The 20,701-nt window shown below is 43.4% G+C and overlaps 1 protein-coding gene across 1 annotated transcript in view; it reads right to left on the bottom strand.

Moving 5' to 3' along the window:
• Positions 1-19,084, bottom strand: part of LOC143300749 (guanine nucleotide-binding protein G(o) subunit alpha) — an 81,272-nt gene extending 62,188 nt beyond the window's left edge. Inside the window, exons 1-2 of the mRNA XM_076614655.1 lie at positions 18,092-19,084; positions 17,657-17,699 (exon numbers count right to left, since the gene is read on the bottom strand). Coding sequence (XP_076470770.1) covers positions 17,657-17,699; positions 18,092-18,209 — 161 coding nt within the window. The 5' untranslated portion in view covers positions 18,210-19,084. The remainder of the gene's footprint in view (positions 1-17,656; positions 17,700-18,091) is intronic.
• Between the last annotated feature and the right edge of the window lie 1,617 nt (positions 19,085-20,701).

Here is a 20,701-nt window from a genome sequence, read left to right as displayed (position 1 = left end):
AGACAGACAGAGAAGAAGGGGGAGAGAGAGATAAGCAGCGATAAAGCTTGCATATGCGTGTGCGTTTGTGTGTGTATGTGTGTGTGTGTGCGCGCGCGCGCGCGTGAGTGCATGTGTGTGTGTGTGTGTGTGTGTGTGCGTGTCTCTTGTGCGTGTATATGTGCACATGTGTGCGAGTGTGTGCTTGTGTAGCTGCATGTCTAAAAATGTGTTTGTGGGAGTGGTGAAGACTGACAGAATAGGCTGAAGCGAGCCGATCTGTATTTCTACAGTTACATCCAGACGTGCGTACACACACACACACACACACACACACACACACACACACACGTTCTCTACCCCCCCATCTCCCGCCACCTTTTCCACAACCGAAAAACAGCAGCAACAACACTAACAGCAGCCCCCAAACTATCGCAGCCACCACTGACTGAAAGGGCCCCAGTGTTTTTCACGTGCGCAGAAACATGACGTTAGGGGGAAACGACACACAACGAAACGCGAAACTGCGCCAGGCAATTAACTTGCCCCAGCCCCCACCACAAACTGATACGTGAATAAACAACGCGTGGCATTTTGTCAAATCACGTGCATCTATCTACCCTATCCTTCAACCAACCCTCTTTCCCCCTCCCATCCTCTGCTTATCCCTCTCACCCCCACCAATTCCACCCCACCACCCCTTTCCCTTTCAAAAGATGTGGTGGTCGTCAAACTAAAGCTGGAAGCCCCCTTACACGAACCATTTGCAATTCATATTCTCTGCGGTTTCATATTGATGTTATTGATTGCAGGCTGACTAATTATTTTATTTGATGATAGTAATTGATCAGAACCTGGCCGGTGGTTTAAATTGGCTTGATGATCTTATTGATCACACTGTGTTGCACTTTTAATTTGATGATGTTATTGGTTGGCTGTAACAGTTCAGTGAATGTTTCGATCTGATGACGTTATTTGTCTGAATGCTCGCGGTGGTTTGAGTTGATGTTCCCAAAACTGTCCATTGATTGCATTTGCTGTTATCTGTCCAGCGTTTTGATCCAATGGTACTTATCTGTCCAGTGGCTTGATTTGATGCCATGTATCCAGTGATTTGGTTTCTTCTTCTTCTTCTGTGTTCGTGGGCTGCAACTCCCACGATCACTCGTATGTACACGAGTGGGCTTTTACATGTATGACTGTTTTTACCCCGCCATGTAGGCAGCCATACTCCGCTTTCGGTAGGAGGGGGTGCATGCTGGGTATGTTCTTGTTTCCATAAACCACCGAACGCTGACATGGATTACAGGATCTTTAACATGTGTATTTGATCTTCTGTTTGCGTTTACACACGAAGGGGGATCAGGCACTTGTAGGTCTGCACACCTGGGAGATCGTAAAAATCACCACCCTTTACCCACCAGGCGCCGTCGCCGTAATTCGAACCCGGGACCATCAGATTGAAAGTCCAACGCTTTAACCACTTGGCTATTGCGCCCGTCGTGATTTGGTTTGATTTTGCTATCTATTTGTGCAGTAATTTCGCTTGCTGATGTTATTCGTCTGATTGTATGGTCGTTTGACTTGATGATTTTATCTATCTTATCTAACTGTTCCAGTCATTTGAGTAGATAAGCTGTTTTTCAATCTAAATCCGGTGGTTTTTGTTTGGTTTGTTGTTGTAAGTCTGACTATCCGATGATTAGAGTTGATGAAGTTGTTTATCTTACTGTTCAATGATGTGATGTCTATCTTACTGTTCAATGATGTGATGTTTATCTTACTGTTCAGTGATGTTGTCTATCTCACTGTTCAGTGAAGTTTATCTCACTGTTCAGGGATGTTGTTTATCTCACTGTTCAGTGATGTTGTTTATCTCACTGTTCAGGGATGTTGTTTATTTCACTGTTCAGTGAAGTTTATCTCACTGTTCAGTGATGTTGTTTATCTCACTGTTCAGTGACGTGATGTAGTTGTTTATCTCACTGTTCAGGGATGTTGTTTATTTCACTGTTCAGTGAAGTTTATCTCACTGTTCAGGGATGTTGTTTATCTCACTGTTCAGTGATGTGATGTATTTGTTTATCCCACTATTCGGTGATGTGATTGTTTATCTCAGTGATGTGATGTTGTTGTTTATCTCACTGTTCAGTGATGTTGTTTATCTCACTATTCAGTGATGTGATGTTGTTGTTTATCTCACTGTTCAGGGATGTTGTTTATCTCACTGTTCAGGGATGTTGTTTATCTCACTGTTCGGGGATGTGATGTTGTTTATCTCTGTTCAGGAATGTGATGTTATTATTTATCTCACTGTTCAGTGATGTTATTGTTTACCTCACTGTTCAGTCATGTGATGTTGTTGTTTATCTCACTGTTCAGTGATGTTGTTGTTTATCTCACTGTTCAGTGATGTGATGTCATTGTTTATCTCACTGTTCAGTAATGTGATGTTATTGTTTATCTCACTGTTCAGTGATGTAATGCTATTGTTTATCTCACTGTCAGTGATGCGATGTTGTTGTTTATCTCACTGTTCAGTGATGTGATGTTATTGTTTATCTCACTGTTCAGTGATGTGATGTTGTTGTTTATCTCATTGTTCAGTGATGCGATGTTGTTGTTTATCTCACCTTTCAGGGATGTGATGTTGTTGTTTATCTCACTGTTCAGTGATGTGATGTTATTGTTTATCTCACTGTTCAGTGATGTGATGTTGTTGTTTATCTCATTGTTCAGTGATGTTGTTTATGTCACTGTTCAGTGATGTTATTGTTTATGTCACTGTTCAGTGACGTTGTTGTTTATCTCACTGTTCAGTCATGTGATGTTATTGTTCATCTCATTGTCAGTGATGCGATGTTTTGTTTATCTCACTGTCAGTGGATGTGATGTTATTGTTTATCTCACTGTTTAGTGTTATTGTTGTTTATCTCACTGTTCAGTGATGTGATTGTTTATCTCACTGTTCAGTCATGTGATGTTGTTTATCTCACAGTTCAGTGATGTGATGTTATTGTTTATCTCACTGTTCAGTGGTGTGATGTTATTGTTTATCTCACGGTTCAGTGATGTGATGTTATTGTTCATCTCATTGTCAGTGATGCGATGTTTTGTTCATCTCACTGTCAGTGGATGTGATGTTATTGTTTATCTCACTGTTTAGTGTTATTGCTGTTTATCTCACTGTTCAGTGATGTGACGTTATTGTTCTCATTGTTCAGTCATGTGATGTTGTTTATCTCACAGTTCAGTGATGTGATGTCATTGCTTATCTCAGTGTTCAGTGATGTGATGTTGTTGTTTATCTCACAGTTCAGTGATGTGATGTCATTGCTTATCTCAGTGTTCAGTGATGTGATGTTGTTGTTTATCTCACTGGTCAGTGATGTTTTTGTTTATGTCACTGTTCAGAGATGTTACTGTTTATCTCACTGTTCAGTGATGTTATTGTTTATCTCACTGTTCAGTGAAGTGATGCTGTTTATCTCACTGTTCAGGTGATGTGGTGCTACTGTTTATCTCGTTGCTCGGTGATGAAATGTTATTTGGCTGTTTTGGTAATTTGATTTGATTTGATGGACATATCTTTTGATTCCATGATGCTAATCATCTGATTGTTTGCACCGCCCGCCTTCTCAGAGAACCCCCCAGTGGTCCTGCCACCTGACAGTTTGGCCAGAGCTTCACTTCGGCCATTGTCACTGTCACTGGCTGCAGAGGAATTTCTGAGGAGGAAAAACAACAGCATCTCAGTGCCCGAAAGGTCACGCTTGCTCCCCCCCCCCCCCCCCCCCCCCCCCCCATCACATCAGTAACGTCCAGATCGTAGCCATGAATGGTGTGCCTCGCGATTCCGGCCATGTCTGTTGTCCCCTCAGTGTTGAGGCAGGCGCAACCAGAGACCATCATCTTCCTGTGTACGCTCTTTGGCTGAACTCGGCCTGCCATAAACTTCTCTCTCTCTCTCTCTCCCTTTAATCTTCACCATCTAGCCCGATTTTTTCTGCGCACCGTCTCTCTCTCTCTCTCTCTCTCTCGCACACACACACACACACACACAGCGAGGCAAGCGTGGGGCGTGGGGAGGGGGGGGGGGCATGAGGGGTGAGGAGGAAAGCACGTCACATCCTATCACATGCGGATCTTAAAAACTTTTCCTGTCTCACACGATAAACACAGAACCGAGGTCTTTTCTGTTCGCAGCTTCGTGTGTGCGTGCGTGCGTGCATGTGTGTGTGTGTGTGTGTGCATACGTGCGCTCGTGTGTGTACACGCGCACGCTTGCGTGTGTGTGCGTATATGTGTGTGTGCATGTGTGAGTGCGTGGGTGGTATGTTTGTGTATGTATGTGTGCCAATGTGGGTGCAAGTATGTGTGTGTGTGTGTGTGTGTGTGTGTGTGTGTGTGTGTGTGTGTGTGTGTGCGCGCGCGCTTGTGTCTGTGTTTTGAGTTAGTGTGATGATTAAACTGTGCAATAAAAACAAAAAGGTTTAGTCGAAAAACACATTTCTAGATATGATTCAGTCTTTCATTTCTGACCGTAGTTCAGCGTTCGTTGGGGCAAGTGAGAGAGCATATTTTTTTGTTGCTCAGACTGAAAATTTACCTCGTCACTGAATTTGCCACAATTTTGGAGTACACAGTAAGTATATGTACGTGGCGCGTGCATGCGCGTGCATGTAGATATATATATATATATATATATATATATATATATATGTCCATATAAAACTGACTTCAGCAGAGTGTCATTATGTAGGTCAACACTCAAGCAATGTTATACCCCTCCTTCGCCCCCTCTCCAAACATTGCCCCCCTAACCCCACCCCCATTCCCCCACCCCAAATACTCCCCGCTTCCTCTCATCCAGAAACAGAAACCTCTCCAAGGCTTATTGCAAAAGAATAAGCTAGCACACTAAACAAAAAAAACAAAACAAAAAAAAACAAAACTTTACTATACCCGTCCTTGTTAAAGTTCCCGTTTTAATCTCGTCGGAATCGTCTGCAGACCACAACTTCCGCCAGTGCAAACTGCAAGCCTCCATGATGTTTTAAGTTACAAAAATAAATGTACACTTTGTGTGCACACGGCCTGAGGACTTTTCCACTACCACTCTCTGCAACACTCTCGCCGAGTCAGTTCGTACACCCGTTTGTCTGTTTATTTATTGTCGCTCCCGGCCCAGCCCAACTCGGCCCATCTCGCGTGGTGGTTGAACGTACAGTGGTGGTTGAACGTATTGATAACACGTTGCGGCAGTATCAACGCTGTTCTGTCCCCGCGAGATTTTAACTCTCTCCATACGAACGGCGAAAGAGACGACGTCAACAGCGTTTCACCCCAATTACCATCATCAACATATTGCAAGCGGAAGGCTCTTATACTGAAGAGGTGAATGTTGACAAAGAATACAATTCTGACAACGGAAGCTAAAGGTTGGGTCATTCAGACACCCACTGGACATCCGAGGGGTCTGTGTAGAGGAGAAGGAGGGCTGGCCATACTGAGTGAGTTAAACACACCTACATTGTGTAGGACTGCAGAGACCTCAGAGGTCTGAGAAAGGAGATCTGGCTGAGACCCGCTACTGCACACACACACACACACAACTTGCATACATACATTCAAGACAAGCTACATAGTTCACGTGGAAACTCTCCAGAATAGCCACCCATTTCATCACTAGAACTGGTCCCTATACGTGTTAAACTGTCGGCGAACGAACAGAAAGAACCATTATAGTGCCGAGTCAGGAGTAAGTGCACAAAGCTCTTTTCTCTCAGGCTCTTTTTCTTGTCTCTTAATCAATTAAAGAAACCTTCTTTAGCTCTCCGTCCAACTGCCACACGGTCTGTTTATCTGTCTCGTGCAAGTTTTTCTGCTGGCACGGCAGTTGTGGCACACAGGTCACAGCACCGTTGGCCTGCAGTAGTTCCCACAAATAAACCGGATGTTCATTACACGGAGAACACGTTTTGGCCACAACCTCAAGTAAACCTGATGTCCTGTACATGGCGAACACCTGGCCACAGCACCGTTTGCCTGCAGTAGTCCCTTCTAGTAAACCTGATGTTCTTTACTTGGAGTTCTCTCAAGTAAACCTGGTGTTCTTTACATGGCGAACACTGTTTGCCTGCAGTAGTCCCCTCAAGTAAACCTGATGTTCTTTACATGGAGTACACTGTTTGCCTGCAGTAGTTCTCTCAAGTAAATCTGGTGTTCTTTGCATGGAGTGCACTGTTTGCCTGCAGTAGTTCTCTAAGTAAACCTGGTGTTCTTTGCATAGTAAACACCGTGTGCCTGCAGTCGTTTCCTCAAGTAAACCTGATGTTCTTTACATGGCGAACACTGTTCGCCTGCAGTGGTTCCCTCAAGTAAACCTGATGTTCTTTACATGGCGAACACCATGTGCCTGCAGTAGTTTCCTCAAGTAAACCTAATGTTCTTTACATGGTGAGCACTGTTCGCCTGCAGTAGTTCCCTCAAGTAAGTCGGATGTTCTTATATTGGGAGTACACTGCTTGCCTGCTGTAGTTCCCTCAAGTAAGCCTGCTGTTCTTTACATGGCGAACACTGTTCGCCTGCAGCAGTTTCCTCAAGTAAACCTAATGTTCTTTGCATGGCATACACCATGTGCCTGCAGTAGTTCCCTCAAGTAAACCTGATGTTCTTATATTGGGAGTACACTGTTTGCCTGCAGTAGTTCCCTAAAGTAAACCTGATGTTCTTTACAAGGCGGCAAACACTGTCTGCAGTAGTTTCCTCAGGTAAACCTGATGTTCTTTGCATGGCAAACACCGTGTGCCTGCAGTAGTTTCCTCAAGTAAACCTGATGTTCTTTACTTGGAAAACACTGTTTGCCTGCAGTAGTTCCCTCAAGTAAATCTGATGTTCTTTACATGGCGGCAAACACCGTTAACCTGCAGTAGTTTCCTCAAGTAAACCTGATGATCTTCACATGGCAAACACTTGGCCATGGCACCTTTTCCCTGCAGCAGTTTCCTCAAGCAAACTTGATGTTCTTTACCTGGTGAACACTGTTTGCCTGCAGTAGTTTCCTCACGTAAACCTGATGTTCTTTACATGGCGGCGAACACTGTTTGCCTGCAGTAGTTTCCTCAAGTAAACCGGATGTTCTTTACAAGGCCACGAACACTGGACCAGCCAGCCAGTCATGCTCACGTTGGGCACCTGGACTTGGGCAGCCTGAGAGTGTGGCCAGGATTTGGTCTCAGAAATCTATCTTCTGGCCTTGAGCAGCCTCAGCGTGGGGTCTAGATTTGGTCTTAGAAATCTATCTTCTGGACTTGAGCAGTCTAAGAGTTAAGCCAGGATTTGGTCTTAGAAATCTATCTTCTGGACGAGCAGTCTAAGAGTTAAGCCAGGATTTGGTCTTAGAAATCTATCTTCTGGACCTGAGCAGTCTAAGAGTTAAGCCTGGGTTTGGTCTTAGAAATCTATCTTCTGGACTTGAGCAGTCTAAGAGTTAAGCCAGGACTTGGTCTTAGAAATCTATCTTCTGGACCTGAGCAGTCTAAGAGTTAAGCCTGGATTTGGTCTTAGAAATCTTGGAAATCTATCTTCTGGACTTGAGCAGTCTGAGAGTTAAAGCCTGGATTTGGTCTTAGAAATCTATCTTCTGGACTTGAGCAGTCTCATAGTGTGGTCTGGAATTGGTCTAAGAATATAACAGAAATCTACCTTCTAGACTTGAGCAGCCTCAAAGTGTGGCCTGGATTCAGTCTTAGAAATCTATCTTCTGGACAAGAGCAGCCCCAGCATGTGGTCTGGGATTGGTCTTAGAAATCTATCTTCTGAGAAAATGAACTGGATTTGGTCTTGGAAATCTGTCTTCTGGGCTTCAGCAGCCTTAATGTGTGCCGTAGATTTGGTCTTGGAAACCTATCTTCTGGGCTTGAGTAACCTGAGAGTGTGGGATTCGGTCAGAAATCTATGATCCAATGGGCAAGAAACCTGAGCAGGCTTACTTCATTGTTAAAACACCAGGTGATTAAGGTAAATGCGTTAAATATCTGAAAACCAGACAAGTACAATATGTTTTGCTTCATAAGAAAGGGGGCACCCTGTTTCAGAACATATCTGAACTATTACAAGAAACAGCCGCAGAAGACTTCTTCAAAAACAAAGCAGCATTCAATTTTATAATCGACTAATGGTTTCCAGTCCTGGCCATGCCGTACATGCTGGGGAAGTTTCTGGCTATATCCTTCACCTTTTATCTGTCTGTGTTCGCCTAAATATGAGGGTACAAATACAGCATTGCTACTCCAGAGGCATCGCAACTGACTGCTTTATAAAGCATTCATTTTGACCGAAGATAACCACTTGATATACTGTGAAAATGGAATATATAATCCATTTTCAGTCCTATTAAAATCAAAATACATTAGGTTTTGGACTTATGTCTGGCGAGTCAAAATGCAGAATTAATTATATTGTTTGCATCCATAGAGGAATTTACAGATCAGAATGAACCAGTAATTTTCACCAATTTTTAGTTGCCACAGGATTTGGTTTATGTTTTGGAATAACAGACGTTTTTAAAAAGATTTGAATGTCACAGTGCCATTACTGCTTTGAAGGACAACTTTGAAAATGCTGTGTATATGGAACTGTCACATCAAAGTAATACATATATAATCTGTAAGAACTATGAAAAGGAATTTTTAGAAAAAAAATATCCTGGGCATTGTCCAGTATAAACACAATTTCATTATTCAAATATAAATGTACTAATTATTGTTTACCAATTGAAACAGGGTGGACCAAAGGAATACCAAGAGAACACCATATCTGTAGAAAATGTAACATATATACAGTTGAAGGGGAATTCATTTTATCAAGGAGTGCCCCAATTTTTTCTTTCAAGGAGTGCCGCAATTCTTTTTTCAAGTAGTGCCCCAATTTTTCTTAAGTCTATAAAAAGATTGTTACCCATTAAGTATTTATGTCCAATGTCTGTGTTCTTGTTTTGTAACTTCTTTTCTGCAGGCAGACCGGTAATGTTAATTTTGGCAAATTCATTCAAACTTGCAAGGTTGTGTATGACACTTATATACAATATAAAATATATGAACACTTATCTTTACCTTTGATGCACAAAATACAATAAATCTTGTGTTATTGATTATGATGATTATCATACAAATATATATATATATATATATATATATATATATATATATATATATGTGTGTGTGTGTGTGTGTGTGTGTGTGTGTGTGTGTGCACTGCTCGCCTTTTATAATGATATGGACATGTACATTATTATCTTGTTATAAATTAGTAAATAGCACCATTTTTTATCATAAGGTCACCATACAACTTCGTTCTTTAAAAAATGTCAATAATTGTTCTTTTTCTGTTGTTTTTTCAAAGCAATTTTGACAGGAAACTTACAAGGCTGATGACAGAAGGCCATGGAGAGAGGGAGGGGGTGGTGTTCCAGTCACAGTCTATGGGTTGCCAGGGAGAGCTCTTTCAAGTCTGGACTTACAACAACCAAAAAATTCCACCTCTTTCCAAAATAACCCCTCCATAGTTAAAACCTACCTCTTTCCAAAATAGCTCCTTCATACTTAAAACCCGCCTCCTTCAAAAACAGCCCTTCCATACTTAAAACCTACCTGTTCCCAAAATAGCTCCTCCAAACTTAATACCCACATTCAAAAATAGCTCTTCCATACTTAAAGCCTACCTTTTCCAAAATAGCTCCTCCATACCTAAAGCCTACCTTTTCCAAAATAGTTCCTCCATACTTAACACCTACCTCTTTACCACCCCCACCCCCCATCCATACAAATCCTCCATACTCAAAACCTATCTCTTTCCAACTTTCCAAAGTAGCTCCCCCATACTTAAAGCCCAACCTCTTTCCAAAAAAGCTCACCCCATGATCAAAACCTACCTCTTTCCAAAATAGCTCCTCCTTAATTAATCAACATTTATCCTTTTTTTTCCCCAAGAAACTCCTCCCTGCTTAAAAAAACTACCTTTTGCAAACATAGCTCCACCATGCTTAAAACCTACCTTTTATTGCAAAAATAGCTCCTCCATGCTTAAAACATACCTTTTGCAAAAATAGCTCCTCCATGCTTAAGACCTGTCTTTTATTGCAAAAATAGCTCCTCCATGCTTAAAACATACCTTTTGCAAAAATAGCTCCTCCATGCTTAAGACCTGTCTTTTGCAAAAATAGTTCCTCCATAGTTAAAACCTAACTTTTGCAAAAATAGCTCCCCCATGCTTAAAACCTAACTTATGCAAAAATAGCTCCACCAGGCTTAAAACTTACCTTTTGCAAAAACAGCTCCTGCATGCTTGAAACCTGTCTTTTGCAAAAATAGCTCCTCCATGCTTAAAACCTACCTTTTGCAAAAAAAAAAAAGCTCCCCCATACCCCTTCCCCTTTCCCCCGTTTTGTGTGTCCATAGTTTCTTAAGCCTTCTATCTGCTTGTAAATCCATATGTTTCATCATCCATCCCTTTGTTTCAGATTCATGCATGGAAATGAAAGTTGGGTGAAAGTGTTTTAATTTGCTTCCACACAAGATTTAGCAGTGCAAAATAAATACAAATCATTATCATTATTTAGAAGAAGAAAAAAATCATTATTATGATTATTAGTATCATTATCATCATTGTTATTATTATTATTACAAGACTTTTGGTGAGAGGTAGCAATTTAGTACTCCAGTTTTTCCCTTATTACTGTTATCTTTATTTATCTTTATTCTTATCTTATCTATTATAATCAATGTGCAGTATAGTAGGCTATGTTTATAATTATATTCAAATGATGTTTCTTAATTCTTTCTGTTTTTACATTAAGAATACTAGTTATTACCTGCAGTGTGTGGATGTATGTATGAAACGGTGTATGTGATATTTTTTACATTTGTATCTTCGTAATATTCGTAAAAGGTGTTGTTGACTTTTACAGTTATAGTCCCCATGTTGTTTACTTGTCTATGTTGTGATAATGCACCTGACCAAATTTCTCCAGTTGGAGATAATAAAGTTATTCTTATCTTATTTTATCTTATCTTATCATCATCATTATTATTTCAAGAACACTGGTGAGAGGAAGCAATTTAGTACTCCAGTTTTTCCTTATAAAGTTATATCATCATCATCATCATCATTATTGTTATAAGAACGTTGGCAAGAGGAAGCAATTAACTACTTTAGTTTTTCCTTATAAAGTTATATTACTAATATTATTATTATCATTAACATTATCATCATCATCATTATCATTATTATCATTGTTACAAGAATGTTGCCCAGAGGAAGCAGTTAAGAAGTACTTCAGTTTTTCCTTCTCTAGAATACAGAGATCTTGCAAACATATATAATTTGTACAACTGAAGTTTTATCTATGTTAAGTCCCTGTTTGGAAACGGTGGAGTTTCGGTTTTCAGTATAAATCATGTGTTGTTTTCAAGCCTTCAATAAATCCATGCAGGAAGAATATGTCTCTGTATATCAATCAGGCATAACTATAAGGTAGTCATATTCAAATTTGCAAAATACTGGATGGAGCTTTGTTGTATTTGTAATGGAATACATGTGATAATTGAGAATTAGGTATTCTCAAAGATTCAAAGAAATTTAATCCTTTTGCCCCTTATGGGGTGTGGAGGATACAATAACAATACATACTCACTGAATCACAACTTCAGTCCGACAATGTCTCCGAAACATGCAAAAACTCACACCCACACATGCACACACACACGCACACGCTAATGATAATGATTTGCAACATACAAATCAAACTTAAACATACTGACAAGTATGTTTTAGATGTAACAAAAGTCACACACCCTTTCCAAGTTTTATGAATTTACTTAGATTAAGTTGTGGTTTTTTTCCCAGCATTGACTAAATTGCATAAACCGAACATTGACATGTATTTATATCTGTGTGGTATCAATTTATTTTGAATTACACTATTTTGGGGACATTCTAAAACAAAATGAAATTCATCCCCAACAGTACCCATATTACATTCCTGCAAATTCTCATGGCATTTGACTGCAAGGTATTTCATGCTTTTGCGCACATTGGAGTGGACAGCTCCTGTAAATAAGTCAAAGGTGCTGTCCTTGTTGGAAGGAACTACCTCAGAAAATGTGAATGTACTGATAAACTTGTCTGTACACATTTAAGGTGGTCACGATGGTTTCGTTGTTGTTGTTTTGTCTGTGTGTGTGTGTGTGTGTGTGTGTGTGTGTGTGTGTGTCTGTCTGTGTGTGTGTGTGCGCGTGTGTGTGTGTGCATGTGTGTGTGTGTGTGTGAACTGATGGGTGAAACTTGTTACAATAAATATCTACATAAACTTTGCTGATCTGCTGCTAAAAAAAAAAAAAAAAAAAAAAAAAAAGAAAAAAAAAAAGAAAGCTGTAGTCTTTGTAAAATGCCGAGTCAAAATTTACTACTTTTTGTGTTTATGTATACACAAGAAGAAATGAATGCCTTTGTAAAATGTATGGATGATACTCATTATTTTGAAAATAGAAAAGAAAAAGGTCATTGTCATGCATATAAGGCATTCTTCTTTCTTTCTTTCTTTTTTTTTTTTTTTTTTTTTTTTTTTTGTTTCGTTTGGTAAACATTAATCACCTCTGACAAAGAATGAATGAAAAAATAAATACTTCTCTTTATGTATGCACTGTTGAAACATATTGTCTTTGTCCATGCAAGGATGAAAAATGTTAAATGTATATATATATGGGTATATGGTAGCCTCAAGAAGTATTTTGTCGTTGTAGTACATAAAGTACACTTGACAGCTTTGTAAATGCACTGGTGGTTTTGGTGTCTGTGTTAACGCCTGCATGGTTTAGTACTCATCTTCATGAAGGAAAACCATCTTTGAACATTTTATCCACTCATCCTCATGGGAGGAAAACTCATCTTTGAACATTTTATCCAACTCATCCTCGTTGAGGAAAACTCATCTTTGAACATTTTATCCAACTCATCCTCATGGAGGAAAACTCATCTTTGAACATTTTATCCAACTCATCCTCATGGAGGAAAACTCATCTTTGAACATTTTATCCAACTCGTCCTCATTGGAGGAAAACTCATCTTTGAACATTTTATCCAACTCAGCATCATTAAGGAAAACTCATCTTTGAACATTTTATCCAACTCATCCTCGTTGGAGGAAAAACCATCTTTGAACATTTTTTCCAACTCGTCCTCATTGGAGGAAAAACCATCTTTGAACATTTATCAAACTCATCCTCATTGGAGGAAACCCATCTTTGAACATTTTATCCAACTCATCCTCATGGGAGGAAAACTCATCTTTGAACATTTATCAAACTCATCCTCATTGGAGGAAAACTCATCTTTGAACATTTATCAAACTCATCCTCATTGGAGGAAAACTCATCTTTGAACATTTATCAAACTCGTCCTCATGGAGGAAAACCATCTTTGAACATTTGTCGCACAGACCAAATTATTCTTTGTAAAAGCAAACCAGAAGTGGTTATAGTTGATCAAAGCCTGTATGTTTTCATTAGTTACTATTGTGTGTTTATCACAGGTGTTAGTAACCTTTCATGTCCTGCAGACAAAAGCCCATCCCCATAATGAGCCAGGCATTAATCTTCATCCATCCCTCTACTGTCCATCCTCTCAAAATTTTCCATCTGCATCTAAATATAGCTGCCGTGAATATTGACTGAGTGCAGCATCTTGATTCAGAGTTCATTAACTGCAATAAACGCATGGATGTGTAGACGGGTATGAATCAATGTGTTGTTGCTTTTTGTGTGTGAGCTTGATTTGTTCATGTACCTTCTGTGTTTGTGCCTACAATATTTTCACAGAATTAAATAAATAGATGAAATAAAAAGACAAGTTGCACCATTCTACTACAACTGTGAGCAAACAACTACACAGACAGACAGCAACATAGAATCTGCATCCCCTAAAAGACCCCCCCCCCCCACCCTAACCCTCTACCAACACCACCTCCTCCTCCACCATTTCAAATTCAACAGACCTGTTTTTGCTATTAAATTTTTTAAACCCCCCCCCCCCTCACCCACCCCCCACCCCCTTTATTTTTTTCTCTCTTTCTCTCTCACTCTGTCTCTGTCTCTCTTCACCACCACCCATGCTGAGGCTGGATAGGAAAAAGATCTTGAAAGATGAAGCTGCTGGCTACACAGCAAAATCGGTTGTGGTGAAAATGGGGGAAGAAGGTAGAGGAGGAGGACGTGGGGGGTGCGGGGGGGGGGGAGTGGGGGGGAAGAGAGACTCAGAGCAAGAGAGAGGGGGAAGAAGGGCAGAAAAGGGGGAGAAGGGGAAGAGAAAGGCTGGGCAGCGGTGGGTGGGGGGGGATGAGTTCCGATACGATGGTGGTGGTGGTGGTGGTGGTGGTGGCAATGTGTCCAGTGGTTAGAGAAGAAACAGGGTTGGCGAGAAAGAAAACGGGATGGAGATAGAAGGAGGTTGTTTGGGGGCGGGGGGGGCGTGGGGGGGGGTATGAGGTATGAGGGGGGAGGGAGTGGGAGGGGAAGAGGGGGGGAGAATGGAGGGCGTGCCTGCAGGAAAGAGTAATAAGGGGGGATATTGGGAGGAGAGGAGGGCGGGTGGTGGGCTTAGCAAGCTAGCAGCCGATGTTGGTCAGGCAGTTGGTCTATCAAGATGGGGGGTGGGATGTGGGGGCGGTGGGAGCCGGGGAGGGGGGGGGGGGGCGTGGCTCACCCATGTGTCAGTGGTACATGCACGCGCGGCCTCAGGTAGCACTATGACCTGCTCTTTCCACCTGTGGCCCTGTAGTCTACTACCCACCCACCCACCCCTCCTCTACGCTTCTGTCCTCCCCCCACCCCCTTACCCTCCGGCTACCTTTCGCTTCTCTCGTCTCAACACCCCTCCCCTACCCCCACCCCCCCCCCCCTCTCTCTCTCTCTCTTCTTTCTCAGCGTCAGTTGTTCCGTTGTGTACACGGATGTCGAGTGCAGATGTCGATTGTGAAACATGTCCATTGCAGCTTCACATCAAATTCCGGTTGGGAAGAACATACAGCAGCGGCAGTCTGGTTTTGCAGCGGTGACAAAAGATAGGTTGTGTGTGTGTGTGTAAGTGCGCGCGCGCGTGCATGCGTACGTGTATTTATGCCTATGATTTGTGTCGGCGCGAGAGTTTGCGCGCTCGTGTCTCGTGTGTATGTGTTTATCATAATGAGTGCCGTTGTGTAAGTGAGTGTGTGTATCAGTCTGAGTGTGTGCCTACGCCCGTGTGTGTGTGTGTGTGTGTGTGTGTTCGCTGGCGCAGTAACACATCCGACTGCCGAGCTCAGACAAGCGGCTCCAGACAGCCCGACTGAACAGTATGAACGAGAGGAGGAACTGAAGATGAAACAGTTGAATGAATGAGTGTGTATGTGTGTGCGTGTGCGTGTGTGTGTGTGTGTGTGTACGCCCGCGGGCCTGGTGAGTGGGGGAAGTAGGGTGATAATGCAGATGCAGGCGGTAGAGGGGCAGATATCGAAATACGGAAGGGGGAGGGGGTTTGTGGGCAAGTGCACGTCTCAACGACAAACCGACAGATATCTACTCAAAGATTGGAATACAGGGTACACACAGAGAGAGAGAGGGGGGGGGGGGGGGGGGGAGGGGTTGGAAGGAGGTGTGGGGGCAGAAGGTGTGGCAAGGTGGGAGAGCACAGAAAGTACAGAGACACGTAAGTAAGAGATAGATGAAAGAAAAGAAGAGGAAGAAGAAGAAGAGAGGGGGAGGAGGGGGGGGGGGGGGCTCTTACAGAAATGGAAGAGAGACAGAGACAGAGAGACTGAGGCGAATGACTTAGAGGGTGCAGAATCCGCCGCACGGTCGTGTTCTCTGGATGCATTGATATTTTTTTTTTATGTAACACAAACTTAAGTTTTTCTTCTACCTTTAATTTCCTTCCTGTATGCAGTTATACTCCGGCCAATCACATCTGTTATCAGCATATTTTTCCTCTCCCTCCAGCGAACAGCATTGGATAGAGAAAGAGAGAGAGAGAGAGAGAGAGAGAGAGGCGATAATGGAAGCAGAGAAGGAGAAAGAATGGATTGGAGGACTGACTGACGAGGATGAGAAAGGCAGGGAGAGAGACAGAGACAGAAAAAATCAGAGAGCGACATAGACTGAGAAAGACACAGAGAGCGATAGAGACTGAGAAAGACACAGAGAGCGACAGAGACTGAGAAAGACACAGAGAGCGATAGAGACTGAGAAAGACACTCCAGACAGACAGTAACAGAGAAAGTCAGAGAGCGGTAGAGACTGAGAGAGACAGAGACCAGTGACAGACAAAGACTGAGAGACAGCCACACAGAGAGAGACAGACAGACAAAGAAAGACACAGAGAGAGTGAGAGAAGAACGCCAAGGCCAGTGGGTTTGTGTGCGAGGGTGGGAGTGGAGAGCATGGGGGGGGGGGGGATGAGAGAGACGAGATGGAGGGAAGGCGAGAAGATAAATCGGGTGGGGGGAGTGGTGGCGGTGGCGGCAGAGGCAAAAATAGGGTGACTGTGTGTGCTGATTCTCTGTGTGTGTGTTCGTGTGTGTGTGTGTGTGTGTGTGTGCGTGTGTGGCGTGTATGACGTCTCTGTGTGTGTGTCTGTGTGTCTCACGTTCACTAATCACATGATAATGTTCGAATAACCATGATGTGTGAATTTCCTGACAGCTGAACAATGGGAGGGGGGAGGAGTGCGGAGAGGCCGGAGGGGGGCGGGGGAGCGGCTCACTGTCGGTGTTTATCCCGTTTATTATCGGTGTTTTTTGTTTTTGTTTTGTTTTTTGGTTGATATTCTTGTTTTTAATGCTTTTTTTTTTCATTAACTTTTTTTCTTGCTTTTTTCAGAGAAGAGACGTAGTAGTTTTAATAAGTTTCAGTTTCAGTAGCTCAAGGAGGTGTCACTGCGATCGTACAAATCCATATACGCTACACCACATCTACCAAACAGATGCCTGACCAGCAGCGTAACCCAACGCGCTTAGTCAGGCCTTGAGAGTTCTAATAAGATGTATAAGAAAAGAGAGATGGTGGAAGGTAAAAGAGAGGCAGAGGCAGACAAAGGCAGTCAGACAGATTATATATATATATATATATATATATATATGTATGTATATAATGTGACAGACAATAAGGGATAGAGAGCAAGGAGGGGGAAGAGAGAGAGAGAGAGAGAATGGGGAGGGAGTGAGGAAGGGGGTCTGGGCGAGAAGTGAGCAGCAAATTACAGTTCTGATCTGTAAATGTTGTGTTTGTTTGTGAGAGAGAAGGGGGGGGGAGGTGAAAGAGAGGAGTGACAGGGAAGAGAGAGAGAGAGAGAGAGAGAGAGAGAGAGACGTTCAATCAGTAAGCCTCGGCCCCGACTCGCCAAAATCTCGGTTAGCCCAAACCCAAAAAGAACGGCTGCCCAAAACCTCTCGAGGCCCAAAAGGGCAAGGCCGTAGCGCACAAGACGATGGTGGGCACATACAACAACCCCAGGTCCAGAGATGGTGGTCCTCACTCACAACCACAACCAGCAGCACAAGGCGAGGTGCCGGACAGGAAGAAAAGCAGCGAGACGAGGCAGAAACGGGGGGGAGGGGGGGAGGGCAGTCTGGGGAGGGCCCACTTACTTCATCTGTTTGACGATGGTGCTTTTCCCACTCTCGCCAGCACCTGCAACACAGGCAAACAGAAGGCAAGTCTTCATGTGCCCGGCCTATGTTTGATCAAGGCCACTCGCAAGACAAGCATATTACTACGCTGATTGCCTTCCACATCAACGTTAAAACCAGTCTGGAAAACCACTGCTGACCGACTATTTTGGGGCAGAAAGGCTGACAACGACTAGCGTTAAAGGTCAGGGATGGAGTGTGAACGGTTTAATTGGTGTTTAATGACGTCCATAATGACAATGGTGCGGCATTGTGTCGTCTGTCAGATATCCAAGATGGCGGCCGCATAATAACAATTCGTTACTAAAATTACAGTGATTATGTTTTCCGGTGAAACGGACGGACATAGACAACAGCAGGCGACGGCTGCAGCACATCCTGTCCAGTACTTACCCAGCAAGAGTAATTTGATGTCCTTGGCAGCTTGCATGCCATCCTCTTTCAAATTTTTCTCGATGGCTTTACTCCTCTCCATGGCTGCCCGTTCCTCGGCGCTCATCGTGCACCCCATGATGATGGCGATGGTGGCGGCCGGGCAAGCTTGCAGTAAAGATGCTCAGCCCGCCTTCAACTCCGTTGTTTCCAGCTGCTTAGGCTCCACGCCCTAGCCACCACACCAGTCAACAACAACAAGGTGCCACAACAAACACGATTAGGTCCTCCACAAATAAACAACAATGTTCGTGGTGGAGCCACCCCTCTTCTCTTTGCCTAGCTAAGATGTCTGGCCCGAACTCTGCATAAAAAGCCACTTGGACTGCCGGCTGTGTTGGTGAGAGAAGCGGCGAGAGGCCGCGCTGGCGCCTGCACAGTACTGATTGTCAATGCGACTCTACACCCAATGGAAACGGTTTGCTTCACAGCCAGGCAGCGCCCGGCCCAGCAGCACGGCACAGCAGCAGCACAGCACAGCACGGTAGCAGCAGCAGCAACAACAACAGAAGCCCAGTTTCGGTGGCAAGTTTGTGAAAATCTGACTCCTCAACACGTACAGTACCTAAGGAACGTGTTCTCTGTCGAAAATCTGGAGGTGTACACGGTACTGAGGAAGAGAGGGAGCGACGGGAGGCGAGCTGTTGTCCACAGCCTTTCTCAGTGCGTCATGTCGGCCATTGGCGAACGCCGGGTGACCAGACGATCGATACTGCTTTGCCTCCGACACCAGCCCCGACTGCTAGCGATGGCCGTCTGTTGTCAGGAAAAGAATCGCTCGTTCAAAATACCTCCTGCCCTCAACGTCCACCTCAACGGCCAAGATGCTCCTCGACCTGTGCGCACATGCGTTCGTCAGTCAGTCTTTCCGGCCGTTCCCACTCTGTCCCCTGTGTGGACCGTCGCCTGACCCAGTTCGGGAACGACAAATGCCCGTGGACCGCAAGCTACAGGCAGAAAGCGACACACAGATCAGCGTACACAACCAACAACACGGCTTGGGTGGAGAGGGAGAGAGAAAACGGACTTGGAGGGGGGGAGGAGGGGGGAAGAGAGAGACAGAGAGAGGCGGGGAGGTGATGGGGTGGGGTGGGGGGTGGAAAGGTGGAGGAGGCGTCTGTGCGGCAACTCTACGGCCATGCGTTATTTCTGTCTTGTGCTCCAATCCGATCAATACACCCTCTCCCCCCCCCCACTCCCCTTCTCCCCCCCCCCCATTTCTCTCTCTCCCTCGCACGCGCGCACCGTTTCGCTCTAGTGTGGGGCTGTGTTCACGTCACAAACGGCACGGGCTATGCGGACATTATTCAGGAGGCCATACAATTAAAAAATTATGAAAATGCGGGTTATTTTATATTACTGACATGCGCGCTTGCACGGATTGGTGCGCAATGCACGCGCATACTAGTTGCCGTTTGTGACGGGCAGAAAGTCATGCTGTTCAGCTGTTGCTGGTGCTTCATGTCCTAATTCACGAAAGGAGAAAAAAAGAAAAGTAATACTGGGCCGGGGCTTCGAGAGCAGCGCAGTTTTGTGAATGAGCAAGAGTTGTCTTCACTGTTATCCCCCCCCCCTCTCTCTCTTTCTCTCTCTTAGCATATCCCCCCAAACTGATATGCATATATATATATAGCTTATGCACATGAATAATTGTGTTCGTGTGTGTTCAGTGTTTGTCACAGTGTTCACAGTGTGTGATGTGCACATGTGTGTGTGTGCGCACGCGCGTAATTTGTGTGTGTGTGTGTGTGTGTAATTTGCATAGTCTAGCTGCTTGCCAGTGTACGCGTGTGTCCACTCGAGTGTCTGTGTATGCTTGACTACTCAGCACACTAGAATCAGAGTAATCGGAACTTGTGGTTTCCATCATGGGAGACTGAAATTTTGAGCACTGTAATTTTCCCCAGAAAAAAACCCCCAAAACAGAAAAGAATGCCACTTATCGGTATCTGAGTTTTAGATTGTTGTGTCCAAGTCTCATATTTTTTTAATGCAAAATGATCATAAGAGAGTCACGTATTTCTGCTTTCCAAAGGAAGTAGAAATTTAGACATGAGCTACTAGTAAGAACACAATGCGAAAATCAGTATCGCCTGAGCAAAACTTCGCACAGACTAGTTCTTATATACACTGCCTTTTTAGAACTGTCTGAACCATCACAATGCAGATCCATTTCGCTTCATTGCGATGGCCCGTGTATATACACATTAGAGTTGTGTTGTTGGTAGGAATTCGATATGGCTTTTTTTTTTCTTTCTCGTGAGTCCCCCCCTTATTGCGTCACTGCGGGTCTTAGAGCACTATGATTAAGAATATACATTATGATGTACATTTTCTTAATCTGCTGAATCCAGGCTATTGTATTTCATTTGATGATGTTTGTGTGTCTGTCTGTTTTTGTTGTTCAAGTTTCTTTTCTTCCGTTGTAACACTGTATGTTCAGACTTCTGAGTATTATTGAAATTGGATAATGATAATAATAATAATAATAATATTAATGACATGATGATGATTATGATAATAATACTTATATAGCGCTGAATCTTACGCAGAGACAAATCAAAGCGCTTT

This window comes from Babylonia areolata, chromosome 26, assembly GCF_041734735.1.
Source record: "Babylonia areolata isolate BAREFJ2019XMU chromosome 26, ASM4173473v1, whole genome shotgun sequence".
NCBI lineage: Eukaryota > Metazoa > Mollusca > Gastropoda > Neogastropoda > Buccinidae > Babylonia > Babylonia areolata.
The sequence above is the reverse complement of the archived record's forward strand: the minus strand, read 5'-3'. Positions and strand labels throughout refer to the sequence as shown.